The 21,529-nt window shown below is 33.8% G+C and overlaps 1 protein-coding gene across 4 annotated transcripts in view; it reads right to left on the minus strand.

The window, feature by feature from the left end:
* The window catches only part of LOC134542802 (zinc finger protein 385B-like), a 48,370-nt gene that overhangs the window by 16,905 nt on the left and 9,936 nt on the right, over positions 1-21,529 (minus strand). The window contains exons 2-7 of one of the 4 annotated variants that reach the window (XM_063387339.1): positions 14,160-14,322; positions 10,470-10,662; positions 9,555-9,644; positions 8,816-8,954; positions 6,231-6,338; positions 45-214 (exon numbers count right to left, since the gene is read on the minus strand). In XM_063387339.1, the coding sequence (XP_063243409.1) occupies positions 45-214; positions 6,231-6,338; positions 8,816-8,954; positions 9,555-9,644; positions 10,470-10,662; positions 14,160-14,302 (843 nt within the window). In that variant the 5' untranslated portion in view covers positions 14,303-14,322. Of the gene's footprint in view, positions 1-44; positions 227-6,230; positions 6,339-8,815; positions 8,955-9,554; positions 9,645-10,469; positions 10,663-14,159; positions 14,323-21,529 lie in introns of all 4 variants that reach the window. The other 3 variants (XM_063387338.1, XM_063387341.1, XM_063387340.1) reach the window with 3 other exon arrangements.

Genomic DNA, 21,529 nt, shown 5'->3' on the forward strand with positions numbered 1-21,529 from the left:
TCAACTCTACCAGTTGTAAAGAAGTTCCACTTCACGAAACCCACCTGCTCGAGCTGTATTTCCGAGTTGAGCGACACGTTGCAAGTGTCGCAGAAGTACTTGTGGGCCTTTGAGCCGGTGGCCTCGGGCAGCTTCTGGACGCCGGGCGGCACTTCCCCGTTGCCGGTGGCTGGGGTCGCCGCCGCGTCGCCCTTAACACTCTGCGGGGCTGACCCTACAGGCACCACTGGTCATCAACACTATCTATGTATCCACATCAGTGGGCATGCGGAGCTGATGGGATAAATAAATCAGTTTGATTCACTGAACAGAGGCACACCAGAGGAGAAACAAAAGAAGAGAGAAATGAAAAACACATGCCAAAAATTCAACCAAAAATCAATTGGGACAAGAACATTAACATCTATAAACCCTGCCTGGTTAGTAGAACACACAAATATAAGTACTGGAGCATATCACACATACACACAAATAATTAACGTTAGTATGTCCATAAGCCACATCAACATGCATGAACAGACTTCAATTTTCATTTATAAAGATTAGCTAGTGTTGGGTCCATTCAGATTCACTAATCGGCCAAGTTTTTCAATTACAATGGAACAACAGGATTCAGAATCCAATGGTTTTGGAATTGAAGCTGGTCAATTCTTTCCCTATGGCAAAACAACCTAATTTTAAATATGTTGTTTAAATAAGGATATCAAAATCTATTAATCAGAACTGATAGAATTTCTGTCCTCATAAATATTGTGTTTTTTTTATTATTTAGTATTAGGAATTAACAGGGATTTTTACTGGTTAGTCAGTGTTTTGGGGCAATTTAATAGGGTTTTGTAAACAAAGGAAAAGGGGGTTTATGTTAGTAAACAAGGAGTTTGTTAAGTTTATCATGGTTTCATCAGAAAGGAATCCATTCAAATAAATAGAAATCTTTTCAAATAATAACGGCTTCTCATTTGATACACTAGAATTGTCTTTTACTAAGTAGAAACATTTCAACCACAGCCCTTATCACAAATTAATAAACATAAAATTTTAATAATCAACAAAAAAGTGTTGTGATTACTAGTCATTATTATTTTACTACTAGACTCAGTAATATGAAATTCCGTTATTCAAAGTGTAGTTATAACAAAATTCCACCATACTTTAAATTAAATCATAAATTGATTTTTTGTCAGTCATTCGTGGTTCCAGGATGTTGTAAGTTTGCAATTGATGGGTACCACCCCATGGAAGGGCACATAGACCCAGCGAGACTCTTAAATCAAGGCGTTATGTGGCCCATGAGGGGTCGAGATTCAAAACTCCCTGAAAACCATAATTTACAAGAATCTACTCCGCTCGGTACGTCGGACGTTCATATACAAGGAACTACCCTGTGGCTTCTTTTAAGGCCTAGTACCTGTAGGACGTCGTCACGTGGTCAATAACAAGCAATAAATCTCTCTAAAAAAATTTTAATTCCACAAAGTTAATTACATGCTCTTAATAAAAAAAATTATAACGATACTGTTAAAAACACCCTACGGCACAAATCAATAAAGTGACGTTCGGTCACACTCTTGGCTGAACAGAAATCTTTACTTTTGTTTAAAATCCCATAAATAGCTAGAAACTGACTATTTCAACAGCTTAATGCCCGAGACAGGTACTGAGGCTGAATTTAAAAGTTTTTAAACAACAAAAATAAGCTAACAGAAGCAAACGGTCAGTAACAAAAAACAAAGTTCTGCATCAGACTGGGGCAGATGTAGCCCACCTTGACTAACGTTATTTTGTAGCAAAATTGTGCCACAAACATTAAATAAGTAAAAAAATAATCACACTCGCATAATTCAACCCTGTTATTTAGGACTGCATGAAATCTTTAAAATACTTATTTAAAAAATTTGATAGTAAACTTATTGCTATGCAGGGGTGTGTTCTGAAATGTCTGTGTCCTGGTAGCTATTAAATTAAATGTACATAAAATTTTTAGATGTCCAATTACATCTGCTGAAAAGAAAATTGCACAAATAAACAATAAACAAATCACAATTTTTACTTAATACAATGAGTCTACTGCGCTCTTTCAGGATTGGCGGCGTGCCATTCAAAAATGACTCGCATACACATCACTCGTTGCACACATGAGTTGATTAGAAAAGAAGCTATAAAGGATGGGGAGTTACATCGGGCTCCATGGAGGCATAACTTTGGACGTCAGTATAATTTAAAATGATCACAGTAAATTGATGTAACATAACTTATGTTACGTTTATTGGCATTATCATTATTATAGAATAACTTACAATGATGTGAGTTATAACATCCCGACAGAAACAACACTAGCATATACGTACAGTAAGTCCTCTATTTACGTCGTACCAATTTACGTCGTTTCGGATTAACGTCGCTAATGTTTTGAGTACTCATGTTTCAATTTAAGTTGTCGCCGATTCACAATAACGTCGTTTACAATGACCGTAAATCTTTAATTTAACCAAAACACCGTATATAATTCGTTTATAATTCTTTGTTTCCTTCGGTAGTTAATTTATGCTATGTAGCGTAAGCTACACGTTCACTGCCTTATCTTATCATACATCATGAGGGACGCTTCCTGCTGTTACGTACAGTATGTACTATATATCTGTTTTTATATTTCAATCAATAAAGGTAATAAAGCAGCTGGTTAAATAACCATTCTATAAAGTTGAGAAGTACTAGTTGGACTTGTTTCCCACGCTGTCGGTTGTCATTTGCTGATAAAATTGCCCGTTGTCACGTCTGTATGCCAGCGCTTCCGGCCGACCTTGGGCCGTGGCCGGCCGGTGGCATGAAACATGGCTCATTTTGCGTCGTTTCTATTTACGTCGCGGTTTTCAGGAACGTAACCCCGACGTAAACCGAGGAATTACTGTATGTTAAATTATTTTTGTGATCTAATGTATATAACCTTAATAAGTTATAATCACTTGTAATTGTAAATGAATAAATATTATAAATGATGATTACATATGTAAAGTATAAAACTGGTTTGATACATTATGAGGAATTCCATAAGAATTATACTATGGAAACCAGAATATGACAACTGAAAATGGAATCAGAATTGGCTTACTTCTAGAATGGACCCAACACTAAAATTAACATGCACAATCAACAGTTTACAAAAACTAATGTGGGCAGTTTCTACTTGGGCAACCAGAGCAATCAGGCAATAGTTTTTGTGGAATGTTATGGAGTTCAATCTTTCCTAATACAGAATTAAGTACAAATTTAAATGTATCTTGTGCCTAGTCAAATTCTTTGATATAAATCATGGAAGTATGAGTATAAAGATACAAGGTACACATAATTACAATTAGCCATCTGAAAAAAAAAAAATTAGTGTTAAGTTTATTTATGTTAAGAAGTTCTATGATTTTTATTTATTTATTTTAAAATGAGAAAAAAACGATTTCACAACTACAGGTATGATTAATTAGATGTAGGCCTATACTCTGTAAAAAAATCTTTGAACACTGACATTAAACTTTAAATAATATACAAATGAAATCTTAATACATTTTAAATTGTTCATGAATTTTTTATAAAAAAAAAAGAAATATGAATGTGTTTAAAAAAATTATGTGCAAGTATAACAACTTAAATTTCCAATGTTCAAGTCAAACATTTAGCTGTTTTCACTTAAAAATAAATTTGAAAATTTTTTACTGTGAATAAAAAACAGAAATAATTTTGAAAATTGTTGTCATGAGTTTATCAGTTTCGTTAGACACACAATACAAAATAAATATTAAAAAAAATTCACTTAAAAGTTGAATCACATGAATATTTGATCAACAATTTTGACACTATCACCATAATAACCTGAAGCCAGGATCACTAAAAAAAATTAATATTTTGTAAGTAAAACACAACAGCAATGAGCAGGGTTAAGGCAGGTACAATGTTTAACTATGTACTCTGGTGAAGTTTTACGAGCATAAAAAAAGCAAAGAAAAAAGCACTGGTTTGAAAAGGCTATCTTCTGCCCTTCTCCATGCTCAAAACCTTTCCAGAACAAAGACCAAACATTGACGTGAGTTTTACATTGACTTGAGTTTTAGCTAGCACTCAGAATATTTTTAATGTAAAGTAATGTTGGGCTTTTGCACCTTACAATACAGAGCTAAAAGAGGCTTAATATAGAATATAGGAAGATAAATCATTTTGGTACCAAAATCTGGTATTCAAAAAGCTTTCTCTGGTTACTTATAATAGTTTTGCACGTGCGCACGTGTGTGTGTTTGTGTTGAGGAAAGAGGATTAAGCAATAGGAAGGGGAAAAAGTGAAATCCAACAACTGAAACTGCACACCATACATATGGTAATTTTATTCAAACTTCAAAAGTAATAAAAATTATTGAATTAATAAATTTAAATTTTTTTTTTAACAACTACTTTAAAACAATATGCATAACTGTAAGCATTCACTAAAACTGTTATAGATTTCTAAGATCATGCTAGACTCGGAGGAGGAAAAAAAATCTGATCGGCTAGGTATATTCTAGCATTATCAATTATCACACAATTTTTATTATTGTTAGTCATCACTACTAAGACAACATAATTTTCACATCTATAAACTTTGTTTAAAAAATGTAATATTAAAAAAATCACTGCCATTGTAATTACTTTCCTGTTGATATACTTAATGTTTTAACAATATGGATAAATGGCTATGGTAAATTAAATGATAAAATGAGAATTTAGTATTTACTTATTAATTTGAAAAATTGATTATCTAATTAAAACTTTAATAAAAACAAGTATGGTCTATAATACTGTCTCTATTGCACTCAAGAAAAAATTTATTTAGATAATTTTATATGTAACACATGGATGTTATCACCGGACATAAAGTAACGAAGAATTACAATAACAACCGCTTATTTTGCTTGGCAACATTAGGTATATTTCTTTTTTACTTAACGTGATACAAAAATTTGGTTTTTCAAATGGAGAAAACATGTTTTCTCGGTAAACATCTGAAGAAAATTGAAAAATAATACGGTATTAACCCATCTTCTCGTTTGTTTACATATAACATTTTTGAAATCGTATAGGTTTGGCTAAGAAATAATTGTTAATGGTATGTGAAGACATGTTACAATGTGTTTAACATACATTTAGCCCTATCCCCATTTTTTCATTTACTTTAGTTATTACATCTAGAACTATACACATTGTGTAGGTTCTGCCCTACTTATGCCAAAAGATAGAGTTGGTGTACCATGTGTTTTAATGATTCAACAATAAGTTATTTTAATTTTTTGGTTGAATTTAAGGAAGTTATGGAGATGATCTTGTATATTTTCTGAGATGGTTTCTGAAAACAATAATTGTTTTTCTTTTGTAAAAAAAAAAAAACAAACAAGAAAAGCCTTGTTTCAGAGGAAGAGGGGGGAGGAGGACCTTGAAAAAAGATGATAAATTTCCTGTACTTACATTACTAGGCTTCTGCATGCATTATTTATTTTGACCCTTAATACTGTTCATGTTCAATTTTAATATTATTCATTATATTACACTCAATGCATAATTATGCAATTGCTCGAGTCCCACTTGATTAGGGACTTAAAAAAAAGTCTGAGCTCGAGTCAACATGTCGCACATGGGTCAACCATACCATGACTCCACTCCATGCTACTCGGATGGAGCTTGCCTCGGGCATACAACACAACTTTTAACACCTAAGGCAACGTTTGCAGTCAAAAGACACACCATCAGCAACACATTGTGAAGTATATGTTTTTTTTATATACCCTTTGTAATTGTTGTTGCTTTATATGTTTATAATTATCTTGTTCCATTTTTGGTTGCTGCAAGTGTACGGCACTCCCTCTTGTGTGTTGGCCAGGGGTGGATGCGCCTACCTGCTGTGGTCCCCACCTCAGGTAGTGCTGCCCGCTCTTGGTGCCGACGGACGGGGGAGGGGGGGGGGGGGTGTTGTCCACACACTTGCTGGGACTATCTATATGTGTCTTTCAGTGTAGTGCCCACCGCTGAAGCCCTAGGATGTTGGTGGGCATGTGACAATGTGACAATAAATAAATTAATAAATTCTACGGAATTAAGAAATTAATTTTACTTGGTTTAAATTTTGTGCTTAGTTAGGGAATTAAAATTGTTAAAAAAAATTGCATTAGTAGTTGTTTGACGTTAACTGTTGCATTCAAAGCAGTGCTAGCCAATACCTCCATTCTCCGGAGAACTGGTACTGGCTTCCGTCTTCGGTGCGGCAGCGCCGGATGGTTTCGCAACAGAACTGCCCTTTTTCATCGCTTTCTGCTTGTGTTTGTTGCCTGAAACACAAAGTCAGTGCTGAGCTTGGTCTCAATGCAACCATGCCTGCTACACAATTTCACTTTGTCCCAACCAACCCTCTGCAGTTTCGAATGCGACTTTCAGCCCTCCTTTAAAACAAACATATCTACAAAACAAAAGTTAACTATTAGCTATACACACATTTATGATGACTGAACAACGTTTTTTTTATGTTTAGTACTAGAAAAACTATGTGACCGCGATTTTTCAGTGTGTGAAGGTTAATGAACTACACACTAAACTCAGTCCTAAACCCAACAAGAAATACCTCACTTTTTAAAATTCATGGCACAGTAACGAGCAACTTCATGAAAAGGAAGTTATACACCGCCAATCACCGAAATGGATTTCAATACACAATGTCACTCCAAAATGCAAGGCTAAACACAAAATGTGAAATTGGCCTCAAAGATTTATTTTTTTCCATCAAAATATAGAATTTTTTTCATATGTCTTTTGTTTAAGTTCATATTTTAAAACCTAAAATAATATGTACTAAGTAAAAATATGAATTAGTTTCAATTCATGGATTTTTAAAAGTTAATAGTTAATAATAACTCTATAATATCTCGTTAATAATAACTGATATTATAGAGGTATTGAGATTTTAAAATTCCATAATGATTTTTTGATTCATTTTAATAGTGAAAAAACTTGGCTTTAGACAGTGCAGTTTAAAAAAAAAAGCTTAGTTCTTTTAATTTTTACATTTATAACTTTCACATGAACTAGGGAAATGTTGAATGTTTTTAGTTGAAGCTTTTTGTTCAACTTTCATCAATATATGTAGAATTCTTTTGTGCACACATTTTAAGTATCTTACCATGAATTGTTGAAGCAGATGATCAATGTAATTTTGCTTGACATGCACTTATTATTAGCGTTTTAATTTTTAATGATGATAAAGACGAAACACCATAAACGCTTGGCTCTATCTATGGAAACAACTGCAGTGTCTCCTACTATTCCTGTGAATATTGTTTGGATTTAATGAGATGGGTACGGGGTAGCGAATAGAAGCAGCAGTGTGGGAGTTAACTTCCTTCAAATTTTGGGTTTGAAATACTAGTATTCAAAATGCTAGTATTCAATCATGGATCACCTTGGCTTAACTACTACAACGATGATAATTATTTTAATTTGTTACTTGAGCACAATAATTATTCACATCAAAGATTTGTAACTGTTAGGTCTCATGACTTTTCATAGTTCACCCTCAAAAATAAAAACCTTAAGTTCTTCACTTCATTACTTTCTTGTGACATTCGTGACTTGTAGACACCCTGCAGGCCAACCTATGATTTTGTGGACGGTTTTCAAGGCTTAAAACCTCGACTACCGATGTTGGTGTCTTTCATTACTAGTTTATGAGCTGTGATTAAGTGTTCAGGTTAACCCAAAAACTAGGCCTGTGCGATTACTTTTTTTTTTAGTTTGAATCAAATATAAATAGCAAATTATTCTTAAATAATACCTAATATTGAATTCAAGTATGAAGTAAGAATGAGAATTGGAATCCCAATTTAAAAATTTTCACATCACGTAACAAATACACATGGAAAGACAAATATGTAGTGTATTGGCTTCTGGGGAAATCAAACAAATAATACTGACGTAAAAGGTTGGTTTTTTCAAGTCATTTTAAATAATTTAAAAAAATAAATAAAATTTATTTCTACTCAGCTCATCTAACCTAACCAGACTTAGTTTTTATTCACCTTATTTCCCAGAATCAGTATTTTGACATATTGGTCCAGAAATTTTCACCGACTGAAAAATACAAAATCCAATCCATTTTATGAAAAAAAAATTAATAATAATTATTTAACTAAATGCTGTATTTCCAAAATATTGATTCAATAAGCTTATATTTACATATTTAAAACCCTAGTTATTCATACTTTTTTTATGTCAATGACAGCCAGGTTCATTAATATTAAAAATTCATTTGTTAATTTACTATGGAATCCAGAGCGTACATGTTTTGTGTTGTATTCCATGGTTGTTGACGTTTATTTTTTACCCACTACTAGTATGCAAAAAAAAACATAAAACAATAGTTTTTTTTTCTAATTCAAAATGTCTCCAATAGTCTGTGTTATGAATTGTTCACACATCTCTGTTTTGAGAGACTGTAGTGAAATAACTTTCAATACTTGTTGCATGTTTAAAACACTGAGTTTTGTTCAAGTTTTGATTATGTGGTCCTGTTAAAACATCTAAACTGGATTATTTATAATCACACAAATGACTTAAAACAACGAAAGTTAGTGTGTAACACTCTCATGAAGTATGCTATGAGCAAATATTCATAACCAACTGAACATTTATCAGTTCTAAGTGTTAAGCATTCAGAGTCAACTCGAAAACAGATAGTAAAATATCTGTATTAGAAAACTTGAGTGCTCGCACAGGCCTGCCAAACTGGCTGCAGCTTGCGACGGGCTCGCCTGACCTGTGAGGTGTGTCTGTAGCTGCTGCGAGGAGTTGACGACAACGTCGCACACCTCGCACTTGAGGATCTTGGTCTTCTCGTCACGCGTGAACGACTGCCCGCTGCTCTGCAGCTGCTTCAGAATCTCCTGCGATTTCACCTGCGCCAAGCCAATCAACACTGCTGCCGCACTGGGGGGTCGATCACACGTCCGTGGAGACTTGGTGTTATGCCCAGGGCGCCACCACGTGTATTACGGGCACGTGGACCCGGCTACTCTCTCCCCAGGGCCATGACGTAGCCCGTGCGCATTGAAGTCTGTTTCCCCCAATATAAATAAAATGCACGAAATACGTCCCCTCTCAGCGGGGGTCACGCTATATGTGGAGACAACAAAATAAGGCAGGCTCTCGAAGGCGGCCCACACGTGGTTACCCGCACAAAAAGAAACTGAGGGCACGCTGGAAGGAGCCAGTCAGTCGCCGTGGCTGCCTGAGGTAAGGAGCTTCATGCACCCGTCATCTGCAACTCTGTACTATCACTGATCCGCGTCCATCTGCATACTTAAATCATATAAATCACTTCATAAAAATACTTCAGGGTTTACCTCGGGCAGAAGGCTGTTTTACTTATGTTTTATAGATGATAGTTAAGTTTTGCAATATTCTGTATACTTCACACACACGTCTGTTTTTTTTTAGGACCCTGTTTTTTAAAAAAAAAAAACAAAGGCTAGTAACAAAGAGAAGGAACAGCTCACCTTTTTTGCATGTTTCGCTCCAGCAAGATGCGTATCCATCACCACCTGGCCGGAGAATTCCAGATTACAGACCTCACACTTGCATATCACCTGCGGCAGAACCCGTAAACATGTAAGCAACCTTCATGGGTACAAAAATAAAATTTTTCTCTCTAAGATTATATCCTTGATTAAAAATACATCATCTATATTCTTTCAACCATTATATTCTCACATAACCTTTATACATTAACATTTGAGTACTTTGGTCAAAAAAAACTGTACAACAAACTTATGTCATACTATCCTTATACACGAAAATTGTATAGACGGTTGAATAAACATGGTCTGATAATGCTACCAGTTCTCACAAAAAAAATGTAACGAAAAAAAGACTGATTAGTGAAGACTGGAAAATTGCGCAGCTTTATTATGCAACACGCAAAATTTTTTCAACACTTGTACCTGCATGCTATAACATTGATTGGGCCATCAATGCACCAGTTACAAACATGCCACTACAGAAGAGCAGAATAACGAGACACAATCTTAAATTTAGCAGTCAACGCACAGATGACATTTTCCCGAGAAAAACAGAGACACATGTAGTTGAATCCTGCTGGTCACTAAACCCAGGGACGTACGCACAATTTTATTTCAGGGTAGGGAGGGGATAGAACTTCTTTGCCTGCAGTTAGCATACATATTCTTTGCTTTAGTTGGTGGGAATGTTAAGATTTTTTTTTGGATTTCTTAGGATTATAGGGGTATGGTGTGTGGGAGGGGGAGTTGATATATCCCCCCTCCTACCAACCTGCGTACCCCCTTGACTGAACCTACAAATATTCCAGTTCCCACTGCTTGCAGACAAATGGTGCAACAGACACCTTGACACCGTAAAGTATAATAAATACCAATGATGGTCTAGAAACTTACAGGTTGTTTTTTGGTGGGTAGCTTCCCCATGATGTTGTCCATTACTGCCTTGGTGACGGGGTCGCTGCTGTGGAACGCGGGGGACGCCATCACTTCGACAGGCTTCCCGTCGAGCGTGGTGGCGACAGTGGGGAGGGGCAGAGGTGGCGGTACGAGGGCCTGCGTCAGGGGAACGGACGTGGGCAGAGCAGGGCTGGAAACATTTCATCCCGCAGTCAGACCAACACTCTTTTATTATTATTATTAAGGGCATACTTTATGCACTATAGGGGTTCATATAAATATCCTATTATTTATTATTCACCTTAACTTATAATAAGAGAAGCCCAAGTCTTTATTATGTATGCTGCATTTTGAAATTATGATTACCCACTGTCATCTTTGACTTTTTATAAAACACAACACCCTCCAAGTACATTATTATTTATTTAAAATTACAGTGTACTAACAGGTACAAATCCCTGACCCTTTCAACATTACATCCTAAATATATATACATACACACAACCACACACATATATACATGTACATATACATAAGGGAATGAGCTGGTCGGAGTTGTGAACCAAGGGGGCCATAACGTACGTAGGTCTTCGTATTTGTTGCTGAAATACAGATTATGTCCTACAACACACCAAAATTTTAAATATCTAAACTAATACAACTTTTCATATCACAGCAGAGTGATATAAAATTGCCAACTTTGAAAAAACTACTCAACTACAATTCACCTGAAAAATAATTAAAAAAACACACACATTTTCTACTAGATAAGCTCGTGAAAAAACAGGATATCTCTTTTGCATGCGACACAAAAATTCTTCAAATTTTAAGCAGTTGCTTAAACCAATATATATTCTGTGCAAATTAAATTTTCTATCTTATCCTGTTTACACGCACAAATCTTGCAACATCACTGCATACACTCTCATATTTCCTACACTCATAGCGACGTAAATGAACAAAAGTGTGGGAAGCATCTGAATTTATAAGCACAAAGTAGTATAAACCGTGGTTTCTTATCTCATGTAGCACTAAAGACTCCGATGATCGCATGATGGCTGAGCGGTGGAACACAGACAATGATAGCATTCCGCATCTTTGTGGGTAAATGGGCCCTTCAATTCAGTATTATTCAGTTTGTACTGAGCCAGCGTCGGGGTCGCAGGCGACGTTGCCTCAAGGAGCTTGCCCACGACGAGAGACTATCACCTCCCTACTGAGCCTGCACAGTAGTCGTTATGGCATTGGCGAGTGTCGAGCCTTCTTCACTGTCGTGCCGTCGAGCTGGCAACATGTACGCCTGCTAAGTTAATATAGTTTTGCTGGGTCTTCGCACCAGGGTGGCATGCCAGATGTAAGTTGTTTCTCAGAACTTAGTGGTAATTTTCAATTTTCTAAATTTCCTTTCGGGCCCCACCTGTCAAAATTACGTTTGGCATTAAGATTTTCAATAATTAAGTTCGTTTCGTGTTTTCAGTAATGCAAAGGGGAATGCAGTAATGATAAGAGAGTACCGACTAGTTAGAACTCGTGATGAAAGAATGACATTTTTGGCCTCGCAACTGATTCATTGGCTTGTTCACTGATTTGTTACGCAAGCATTCGTGGACATGCAATGCATTGTGTGACGAACCCAGAGACGTACCTTGGTAAAGGTACGAGGAGGTAAAGGAGTTACGAGAATTGATCTAGTCATGTTAAATTATGTGTGCTGCAGCACCTAAGCATTATGTCTCAACTTCCCTGCATTATGCAGCATTACTCGCAAATTATTTTCCTTGCTTGTAAGCCTTCAGAGAGCTTTCAGGGGAATTTTCGCCGATGTATGTTTTGTGTCATGCTAGAGGGTTCGGAGAATGGAATAGAGTTCATTAGTAGACAAAGTTTAAACTGTAATGAGAAGCCTATGACACACGTTGCGGCATTTGCACCCGTGCAAGAAATGTAATGTCTCTATGTTACCTAAATGTTATGCAAGTATTGGTCAGTAGACCTTTTATAATATTAGTCATGGTATTGTTTTAACCTGGAGGCACTCTGTTTACATGTAGCTTATGTAAAGCCGTAGTTGTAAAGCATGTTAATGTGTACAACTGTTAACTATGGCACGTAATGCACAGACTTGTATTTTGTAACATTAAAGTTGTCAATTTATAACCATGTTGTTTGGGTCATAAAGAATGTACAAGTTATGATACTCATTGAAAAGCCACACTCACTATAACTTGTTTTGTGTGAATATTTATTCTAGCTTTGTAATTTGGTTTGGTAAAATATTTGTAATTGCACTTAATATTTTCCTATGTTATTCTCATGTTCAGACCATTTACTTATGTTAAATAAGAGCTTGAGACACGCACACAGACATTTAACCAGTCCTATAATTGTAAACTTTTTTAAAGACTTTTCCACCTGTGTGTCTGCATACATCCTTTCATGTGCAAGAGATTTGTGATTTTTTCTTGAAAACATTAAAGACGCTGTGTTTTGAATTCTGAATTGTTCTGTTTGATCAAAAACAACATGAACACGCATCAAAACACATATACAATATACTTTGTATTACTTTCCAGTGCAAACAAAAATAAAAAATCTCAAGTGCTTTTTCAATGCAAGTTATAGAAGTAGTAAATGTCCAAACTGACTTTCTTTCATTAAGCAAAAAACACAAATTATTATAGTATAATGTAGGTAATACATAATTAACATCAAAACTCTTGAATATTAGGACAAAACAAAATCTGTCCCATAAAACATGAAGATTGCAACATTAGAAACAAGAAAATAATTTTCTGTGACACCTTCAAAACCATACAATGATTGTGAACATTTGCAGTACAGTTGAACATAATAATAATGATAAAAACTTGGTACAAACATTACAAATTTTACATAATAGTAAAATGGGTAACAATCCAAAAATTAATATACAGAGCACATTGGAGCTACATGCTTGGTATTATTAGTATGGAAAGAATATGTAGTTTAATATTTTCAAGAGACAGAGCAATTTTATATTTAAAGATAACACCTTAGAAATTTTAAAATAGTAAAAAAAAAACTACCAACAAAATTATATTTGCAATGTAAGCTTGATATACAAAATAACTGTGCCTAAAATCACACAAATAACACAAAACTAATCAAAATAGCTTTAATCTGTTGACCATACATCCACATCACATACAATAATGGCTTTGATGGTAAAATATTCATTATGTAGCAAAATAATAATAATAACTCAAATTAAAAAAATATAAAATCAAAATGCTGCAAAGTTAACTACGTAATATGTAAGCCTGGCAACTAATTAAATGATAAATAAATTTAAAATGGTATCTACAGTATTGTATAAGTTATTATTACAGCACACTACAAAATAAAGAATATAAAAGGTAAATCTCACAAAGCAATAGAAAATTCATTCCTACAGGAATAAAAAATAAAATAAAATGAGAATCAAAACCATCAGGATAAAATACGTATTTCAACTGTGCCACGTTATAAAAATATTTAACCCGACAATTAAATATTTTCAAACGAACGAGCATATTCCCGCAGTTGAAATGACGCAAGTTGAAAGCAGATGGTTTTGAAACGCCGGTGACAAACGCGAGGACAGCCGAGCGAAGCGAGCGCGGGGGGAGTCGATGCGAGGGCTGGGTCCCCGGGGGAGCCGGTACTCACTTGTAGCCGACCATGGTGGCGACGGCTGAGAAGGAGGGCGCGGGGAAGAAACTCATGGGAGCGAGAAGAGGGCGCGCGTGGAGGGCAAGCAACTGGGAGGCAAACACCGGCAGGCCGCTCAGTTCAGGGAGTTCCCACGGCATCCATCACCGTCACACACCCACTGGAAAACATTTTTTTTTTCAAAAATTCTGTGCACAACACTGCGGGATGGGCAAAAAAAAAAGAACAACAGCCTCGAAGTGGAGACGGGAATATGGGTGGCTACAAATGGTCCTCACAACACGACCATCAGCTTCGTACAAACTGCAGGAATGCAGCACTAAGAGACGGTCCTTCTCACGTCAACTCATTCACTAGTGCCAATCTGTCACTTCAGTCACCAATTTCAAAAAAACAATTGTACAAAAAATTTCATACAATTTACACCCAAATTTTTTTTTTTTTAATTTTGTTGTTAAAATCAAAAATAATATTTTTTCCCCCAATTCTTGTTTCATTCACATCAAATTATCATCTTATTTAGCTGACCTCTCAGTGTTTTATCAAATTGCTTGCCAATTTAAAATGTGATGGTTCACTGGTATTTAATCAACAAAATAAAAGCATGAACTGTATGAAATTTGCTGCCCGCTAGTTCTAATTAGGGTTGGTCAAACCCAAATGATACACTTTGTTCAAAATATATTTCCATTATTCTTAAAACTATCTATGGGCAACTGTGGAAAAAATAGGTAGGTATCTCTACAGCTTTCTCACAATAAATAGTAGTTTCATTCCGAGTAATAGAAAAGTATTTTTCCTGAAGTTATAGCAGATGATCTGTAGAAAGACTATTTTATGCTGAGCATTAATTGTGGTTTCCAAATAACTTTGGTTAATTCTGAAGGAAGACTACCTAATGCAGTCATTAATTACCATAGTAAGATTTCCAGAAAAATTCAACATAGTTTTTCTTCTCATGGATTCTAGACTCCAATACCATTATCAACTCAAAAGTGTGTGTTCAAGTATAAATATATAGTCATATTGTTTTATTATGGACAAAATATGTATCATCATTTTGCAGAAATTACTTCCAAACTGGTAAACAAAATATAGATATGAATAGAAAAACTCTAATTCATTGATTGGGAAAAATCACACGAAGGGGGTAAAAATGGGAAAAGTTATTTAACTATAACTTCCTTAGTACAAAAAATATTGCAGAAATTATATGTTATCATTCCTCCTAATAGTTTTTGGTTTGAATGGTATCAGCTACAGAGGTGGAAAAAACAGGGATTAAAGGACCAAAACAATCATTAACTCCCTTAGTAGGCACCGTATTAAATCACTTAAACATTATTGTAAACCTTACAAGGGATGACCAAAATTAATTCACAAAACAAAAAAATCCAGCTTGGCCGACAGGTGCATGTAGATTTTAAAGTTCTATACTTTGGAACAAAAAGGGCCATAGTCCATTTTAACTAAATGTCAGGATAATCAACAATTTTTAATCTCCACTAATCATGAAATATCAAGATGCTAACATCCATTAAAATTTTGGCGAGATGTAAAATAATTCTAAATAATTTTAATACTAGAATGTAGTAAAAATCATTATTAAATTCAAAGGTTAAAATACGATTGGTAAGATTTGTAAAAATGTTTTACTGAAATTGATTATACTTACAACTGATTAATACTAAATTTAGCATTTTTGTTCCAACATATATAAATATGAACTTCTTAATTTACCTGTACCTGAAGACCAAGACTAAAGGAATTTTATTCATAATACATATAAATGTGTCAAAACATGTTTAATAATTGTGTAATGAATGTATTCCCTAAACAGAATAAAGTAGTTCGTAAACATTCACTAAAATATTTGTGTCTAGTAGTCTCCAATAAAGCAAATGCATTCAAAAAAGTTATGAAATATATTTTATTGCTTAAAAATGCTTTACAGCTAAAGTACTTTATTCAACAAAAGTCTAAAATTGGTGATATAAAACAAAATGAGACTATGTAATTAGAACTGTGCATTTAAATTTAAATTGTCTCAAATTGGTGTGTTACATAGCAAATTATCAGTACAATTTAATTAAAAAAGAAAGAGGAACAAAATGGTTCCTTTGCAAAATTTTAAATATTTCTTCGAAAAATATACCAAAATTAAAAATAACTCCATAGATGAAAAAAACTTTTACACTTTAAAGTAGGTAGGTACCTGAAAATATTCACATATATGAAAAGATTTTAACCTTATTTACTGGTTACTTACACCATTTATGGTTGTAATATTTTAACATCAAGATACCAAATATTTCTAGCAAATATATATTTTACTAAAAAAAAAGTTTAAATAGTTTTTCCATAATTAAAAAATAAAATACCTGATAAAATTAAAAGTTTTCCCCTTAGACCAGGGCCAAAACTATAATTTTTGATAATCACTTCATTCTCCACACACACACACACACGCTCAGAGAACCCAACTGCTACAGTGTACGGAAAGCCTGCCATCTCATCACTCTCTTTTTATTTTCTCCCCTTTGTCTATTTGCATCACACCGCGCCTACCAGTTGAACAGTAGCACCTGTTTCCTCAATGGCCAGCGCCACAGCTACAAACGATCGCCTCTCCAAGGTTTGTTATTTCTGGCATCATTAACATTAAGGCCTGCCAACGCAAGTGTAGCACCATTTGATTTAACTGCATTATAGTTTTAACCAGACAGTACAAGCAAAAACCATTCACTTAAGCTGAGCTTCTATTGCTTCTTCCCCATTCAACTACGTAACATTAATGCATTTAATTAAAGCATGCTACACACTCCATAAAATTTTTGCAAAAATTTATGGACACCTAACAAATAAATATTAATAAAATTCAAACTTTTATATTTAAAAAATGGTTTTAGTCACATTTTAATAACTTATTAATTCCTGATTTCCAAGTAAAATTTTTGTGCTGTAAACATGCATTTATAATAGTTAATTTAGTACCAGTAACCTAATATAAAGAAAAATATCAACAAAATTAATTTATTATAAATATTTTATTTTATTGTGACAAACATTGATTTAAAAAAAAAATACCTTCCAGTAAACAATAAATTCTGTTTGAGTATTTGCTTTAAAAAAAGTTTTTTATAGCAAAGAGCTACACTAAAAGAGACTGTAAACTTAACAAAATTATAACTGAATACTGTTAACCAGGGATTGCAGTACATTAAATAAAATGCACTAGTATAGCATTATATGAGCCCACAGTGATAGTTACAATAATGAAAACATATTATTGTTATTACACACAGTGCAGCTTGTTACACACTTCTAGCAAACTTTTTATATGTACCGGTAAATAGTAAAAACAAACTTTCCAAAATAATTGAGGGATGACCATTTCACCATAGATTTTTTCTTACTGCTCATAAAGTACTTAGATTAAAATGAATAAGTACCTAGCAGTATACCAAGAGCTCATTTCCATGTTACCTTAACCATGCAGAACTAGAAGAATTCGCAATTCACCCCTACAAAAATGTCTCATAAAAAATTACCATGTCCACAAATTAATGAAATTAAATTAAAAAAACTATTACTCTCTGTGGCAATTTACTAGAAAAAAATTACAAAAGAACATTAAAATTTTTTTTTAGCATGCCGCAAAAAGATTTTTGGCATTAAAATAAATTTTAAACTTATCTATACTTCATTGCAACACATCTCATTCAGTTTATTTTATCCTTACTTAATTTACGATGGAAGCACGCAGATCCTTAAACCAGCACAATAATAAAAAAAAGACACATCCGTGTTGCCTTGTACCTTGGCACCACTTTGGGTTCAGGTACAGGTGTCTACACGTGTAGCCAACCTCCCCTCCAGTCCTAGCTCCGCCTTCTATGATTCTAAAGATAACACGGCATCTTCCACCACAATCCACACAGCCAGATAATTATGCCCCAAGCAGAGATTAGGAAAGGACACAGATGGAACATTAGCCGTCAGACGTGAAACCATTTTTATCCCCAATTATTTCTGATTTACACATACCACTATGGCTGACGTATATTCGTATGTTTATATTTGTATCAGCTGTTCCAGCTGCTTTTATTTAACGACTGCAGCTAAGCTGTTCGGAAGAAAATTAGATCAACTGTTATTATGTACGTATATATTAAAAGTTCAAAACGAATTTTCATAATAATGAAATATGTAATGACATGAGTTGACATTTTTCTCCAATTTAACCTCCAACATAGGTAGGTACAACTGATAAATTTGTAAACAATTTGTAAACGGCTGCTATATTGGTACGTGTAGTACACTGAAGTACCCTTCCCCTTTGGGCGTCACTCCCCTTGTCTAGAATCGGACCTTATGCTTCATCTGTATATTTCCCTAATCTCTGACCCTGAGGTGTAACACTACTAAAAAGAATGATCATTAGATTTAATTTTTGACTTTCTGCCAGGATTCACAGAGGCATTCATTCACAAAGTACGTACAGTATTAAATAGTTTGCAAATGATTAGCTGAATGCCTGTTAGTTTACCTTTCGTAAAAGAGGTTGCTATGGCAAACAAAACAAGGGTTTGCTATCTTTGATCACAAGCCAAATAATGCAACTATTTTGGCAGCTTATTAACGACCCCAGGTTAAGTATGTGAAAACAGCTATTTTTGTATTCAGTGCTTGGCACAAAATCAGTCGCTATTATAATATGCTAACATCAGTAAATTAGTTTAATAAAATATTATAGAAGTAACTACAAAACACACATCTTATAATTAAAGTATGAGAACAAATTTTTTTAAATATTAACAAATTTAAACTCCGTCAAAATTAACAACCACCATCTTGAAAATTTTCTTGGAAGTATGTATCCATAATAAAATACTTCTACTAAAAACAAAAGCACTTAAAATTAATTATAAATAACATTAATAGGTAACCATAAAAAACCTACAGGTTAACAAGACTATATGTTGAATATCTGCACTTCATGGCAAGTGTTAAATTCATTGTGTTATTGTTAAAAAACTCTATATAAGATCTTGCAAAAAAACTGTAGCCTATAGAAAATTTTCATCTTGTCACGATATATTTTACATGACTTTGTAAAAATTATACTAAGAAAAATCAAAATCAATCCATAACTTTTATTTTTTCCCCCACAATATTTACATAAATGCTGCAATGATCAACTATTTTTCTAAGTACTGCAGTTGTATATCAAAAACTGTTATGTTCTTTTAAGTTTTTGATGTTAATTGAATTTACTGCATTTTATATAGTTCATTTCATTCATTAGATTTTTTGTGTGTACAACTTTACAAAGTACTTAATAAATGAGAACTTAAAGTAAATAAACCAATAAACAAATATGTCTTATCATTTATTTCCAAAACTACCACTGGCTTTGTAGTAAGCCGATAGCAATGAAGACATATTTTAAAAATGCGGGAATTATACACTAGATTAAAAAATTGAAAAATATGTATATTTATTGGAGATTATAACACAAATATTAATTAAGAAGATAGAAAGAATTGACATTCAAAAATTATTTTATTTATTCTTTAATAAGCTGTCTGTTTGAAGAGCATGTTTCCTGTAAATGTTGAGGCAGCTTGATGTATAGATTGCTTCGTAAATAACATGGTTCTTTTGTTGCAAAGTTAAATTTACAGATGTTTTAGATTTTATTTATTATAGTTAAGTACAAGATTACATGGTGAATTGTGATAAAACTGAAATATCACTGAAAAAATGTCAAAATACTGTATAACACCGAAATGCAAGTTATATCATGGAATTAAGTAGCATTTAACAAAAACTTGATTGAAATCATAAAAAAAAAGTAATCTTTTAATGTTTGAAATTCAAAAACTGTAACTATTTCCAGACAAAATTTGTACCTGAGTGCGTGGATCAGAAAAATTGATTTAATTTGTTTTATTGTGCATCTCTTATTGAATCTCTTTCAAATCACAAATTTTCGCTAGTTTAATTTTATTGTTATGAGTTTATCTGTTTCAGACAAAATTAACACAAATTATTTTATCATAAAAATACAGCATATCAATTTTACCACTATTTTGATGGAGTTAAGTATTACAAAAAAAGGTTTTATAAAAATAAAAACAACAGTGTAAAAACAAAATTGGACTAAAAATAAAATCACAAAACCTTGTCTCCAATATTATAGTGTGCTTTTGAATAGATTCATTTTTCTGCAAATCATATACCAACAAGCTAGGTGTCGTACACGAGTTAAAACTGGACGGCAGGTTGTTTATGCAAATGAGAAACAGTAGATGTCCAAGAATTAATCCTTGTGAATCTGGATGACTTATTTTCTTGGGTTTAGAATAAACAGTTAATTTTATGCTACTACATGTTTGTTGTGTCCATCATATGTATACTTAATTATGGTGTTAATTTTAACTTTCACACCACAAGACTTAAGTTTATCTACAAGTATGTACATATTGGTTTACACTTGGGTGTACCACGAAAAATTCTGGATGCAAGTTAATTTAGTCAAGACCCTTAAGAATGGTCCAATTTGGTTAGTAAATGGTCTTACTGGTGCATGTATTTTTTTCTTGAAAACCAAATTGAAATTTTGACAAAATATCTTGAAACAACGCAAGAAGTGATAATACCCTAGTTTACTGCAAAGTTTGTCATATCAGAAACACTAATGAAATTAGATAAAATCTTACCTTCCAATAGGCATGTAATATACACACAACCAAACCAGCAATAACTGTCAGCCCACTGCACCTTAAGGCCCTGCCTATCCGGGCACACATAACGTGTGCAGAGCTTCAGAAAAAAAATGGCAATTCGAAAACTGCTCAAGATATTTGAGTGGGGTCCATTTAAAAAAAGCATTCAAGAATACCTGTGGATGGATGAGTATTTCTGTTTTTATATTTTGTTTATAAACTGTAGTTTTAAGAGTGAAAATGACTGAAAAGCGAGTTTTTATAATAATTTTTAGGCATGAAACATCCTGTACAGATTTTTGAAAGCACTTAAGGGACTTCCATGACACCTTTATATTTATTCGGCATATAATGTTATGGTTACCTCTCAAATTTCATAGCTGCGCTATGCATGCTGAGAAGACTGCGCGCCAGTTAAAGCCTTGCGTTAGAGGCGCTAACGCACTAAAAACACCGGCGATCGTCACACTTATCATTCTGCCTCATTAATACAAAAATACACCCCTGACTAGGCGAGCCCTTTAAGACTACCGATACCAAGAGTATATTGTCGTAATGACAACTGTGTCTTATGTTAACTCTACAAATTTAAATGAAATTATGAACCACTTTTTGATTTTAATTAAAATCAGTGGG

This window comes from Bacillus rossius (genome assembly GCF_032445375.1).
Source record: "Bacillus rossius redtenbacheri isolate Brsri chromosome 9 unlocalized genomic scaffold, Brsri_v3 Brsri_v3_scf9_2, whole genome shotgun sequence".
Taxonomy (NCBI): domain Eukaryota; kingdom Metazoa; phylum Arthropoda; class Insecta; order Phasmatodea; family Bacillidae; genus Bacillus; species Bacillus rossius.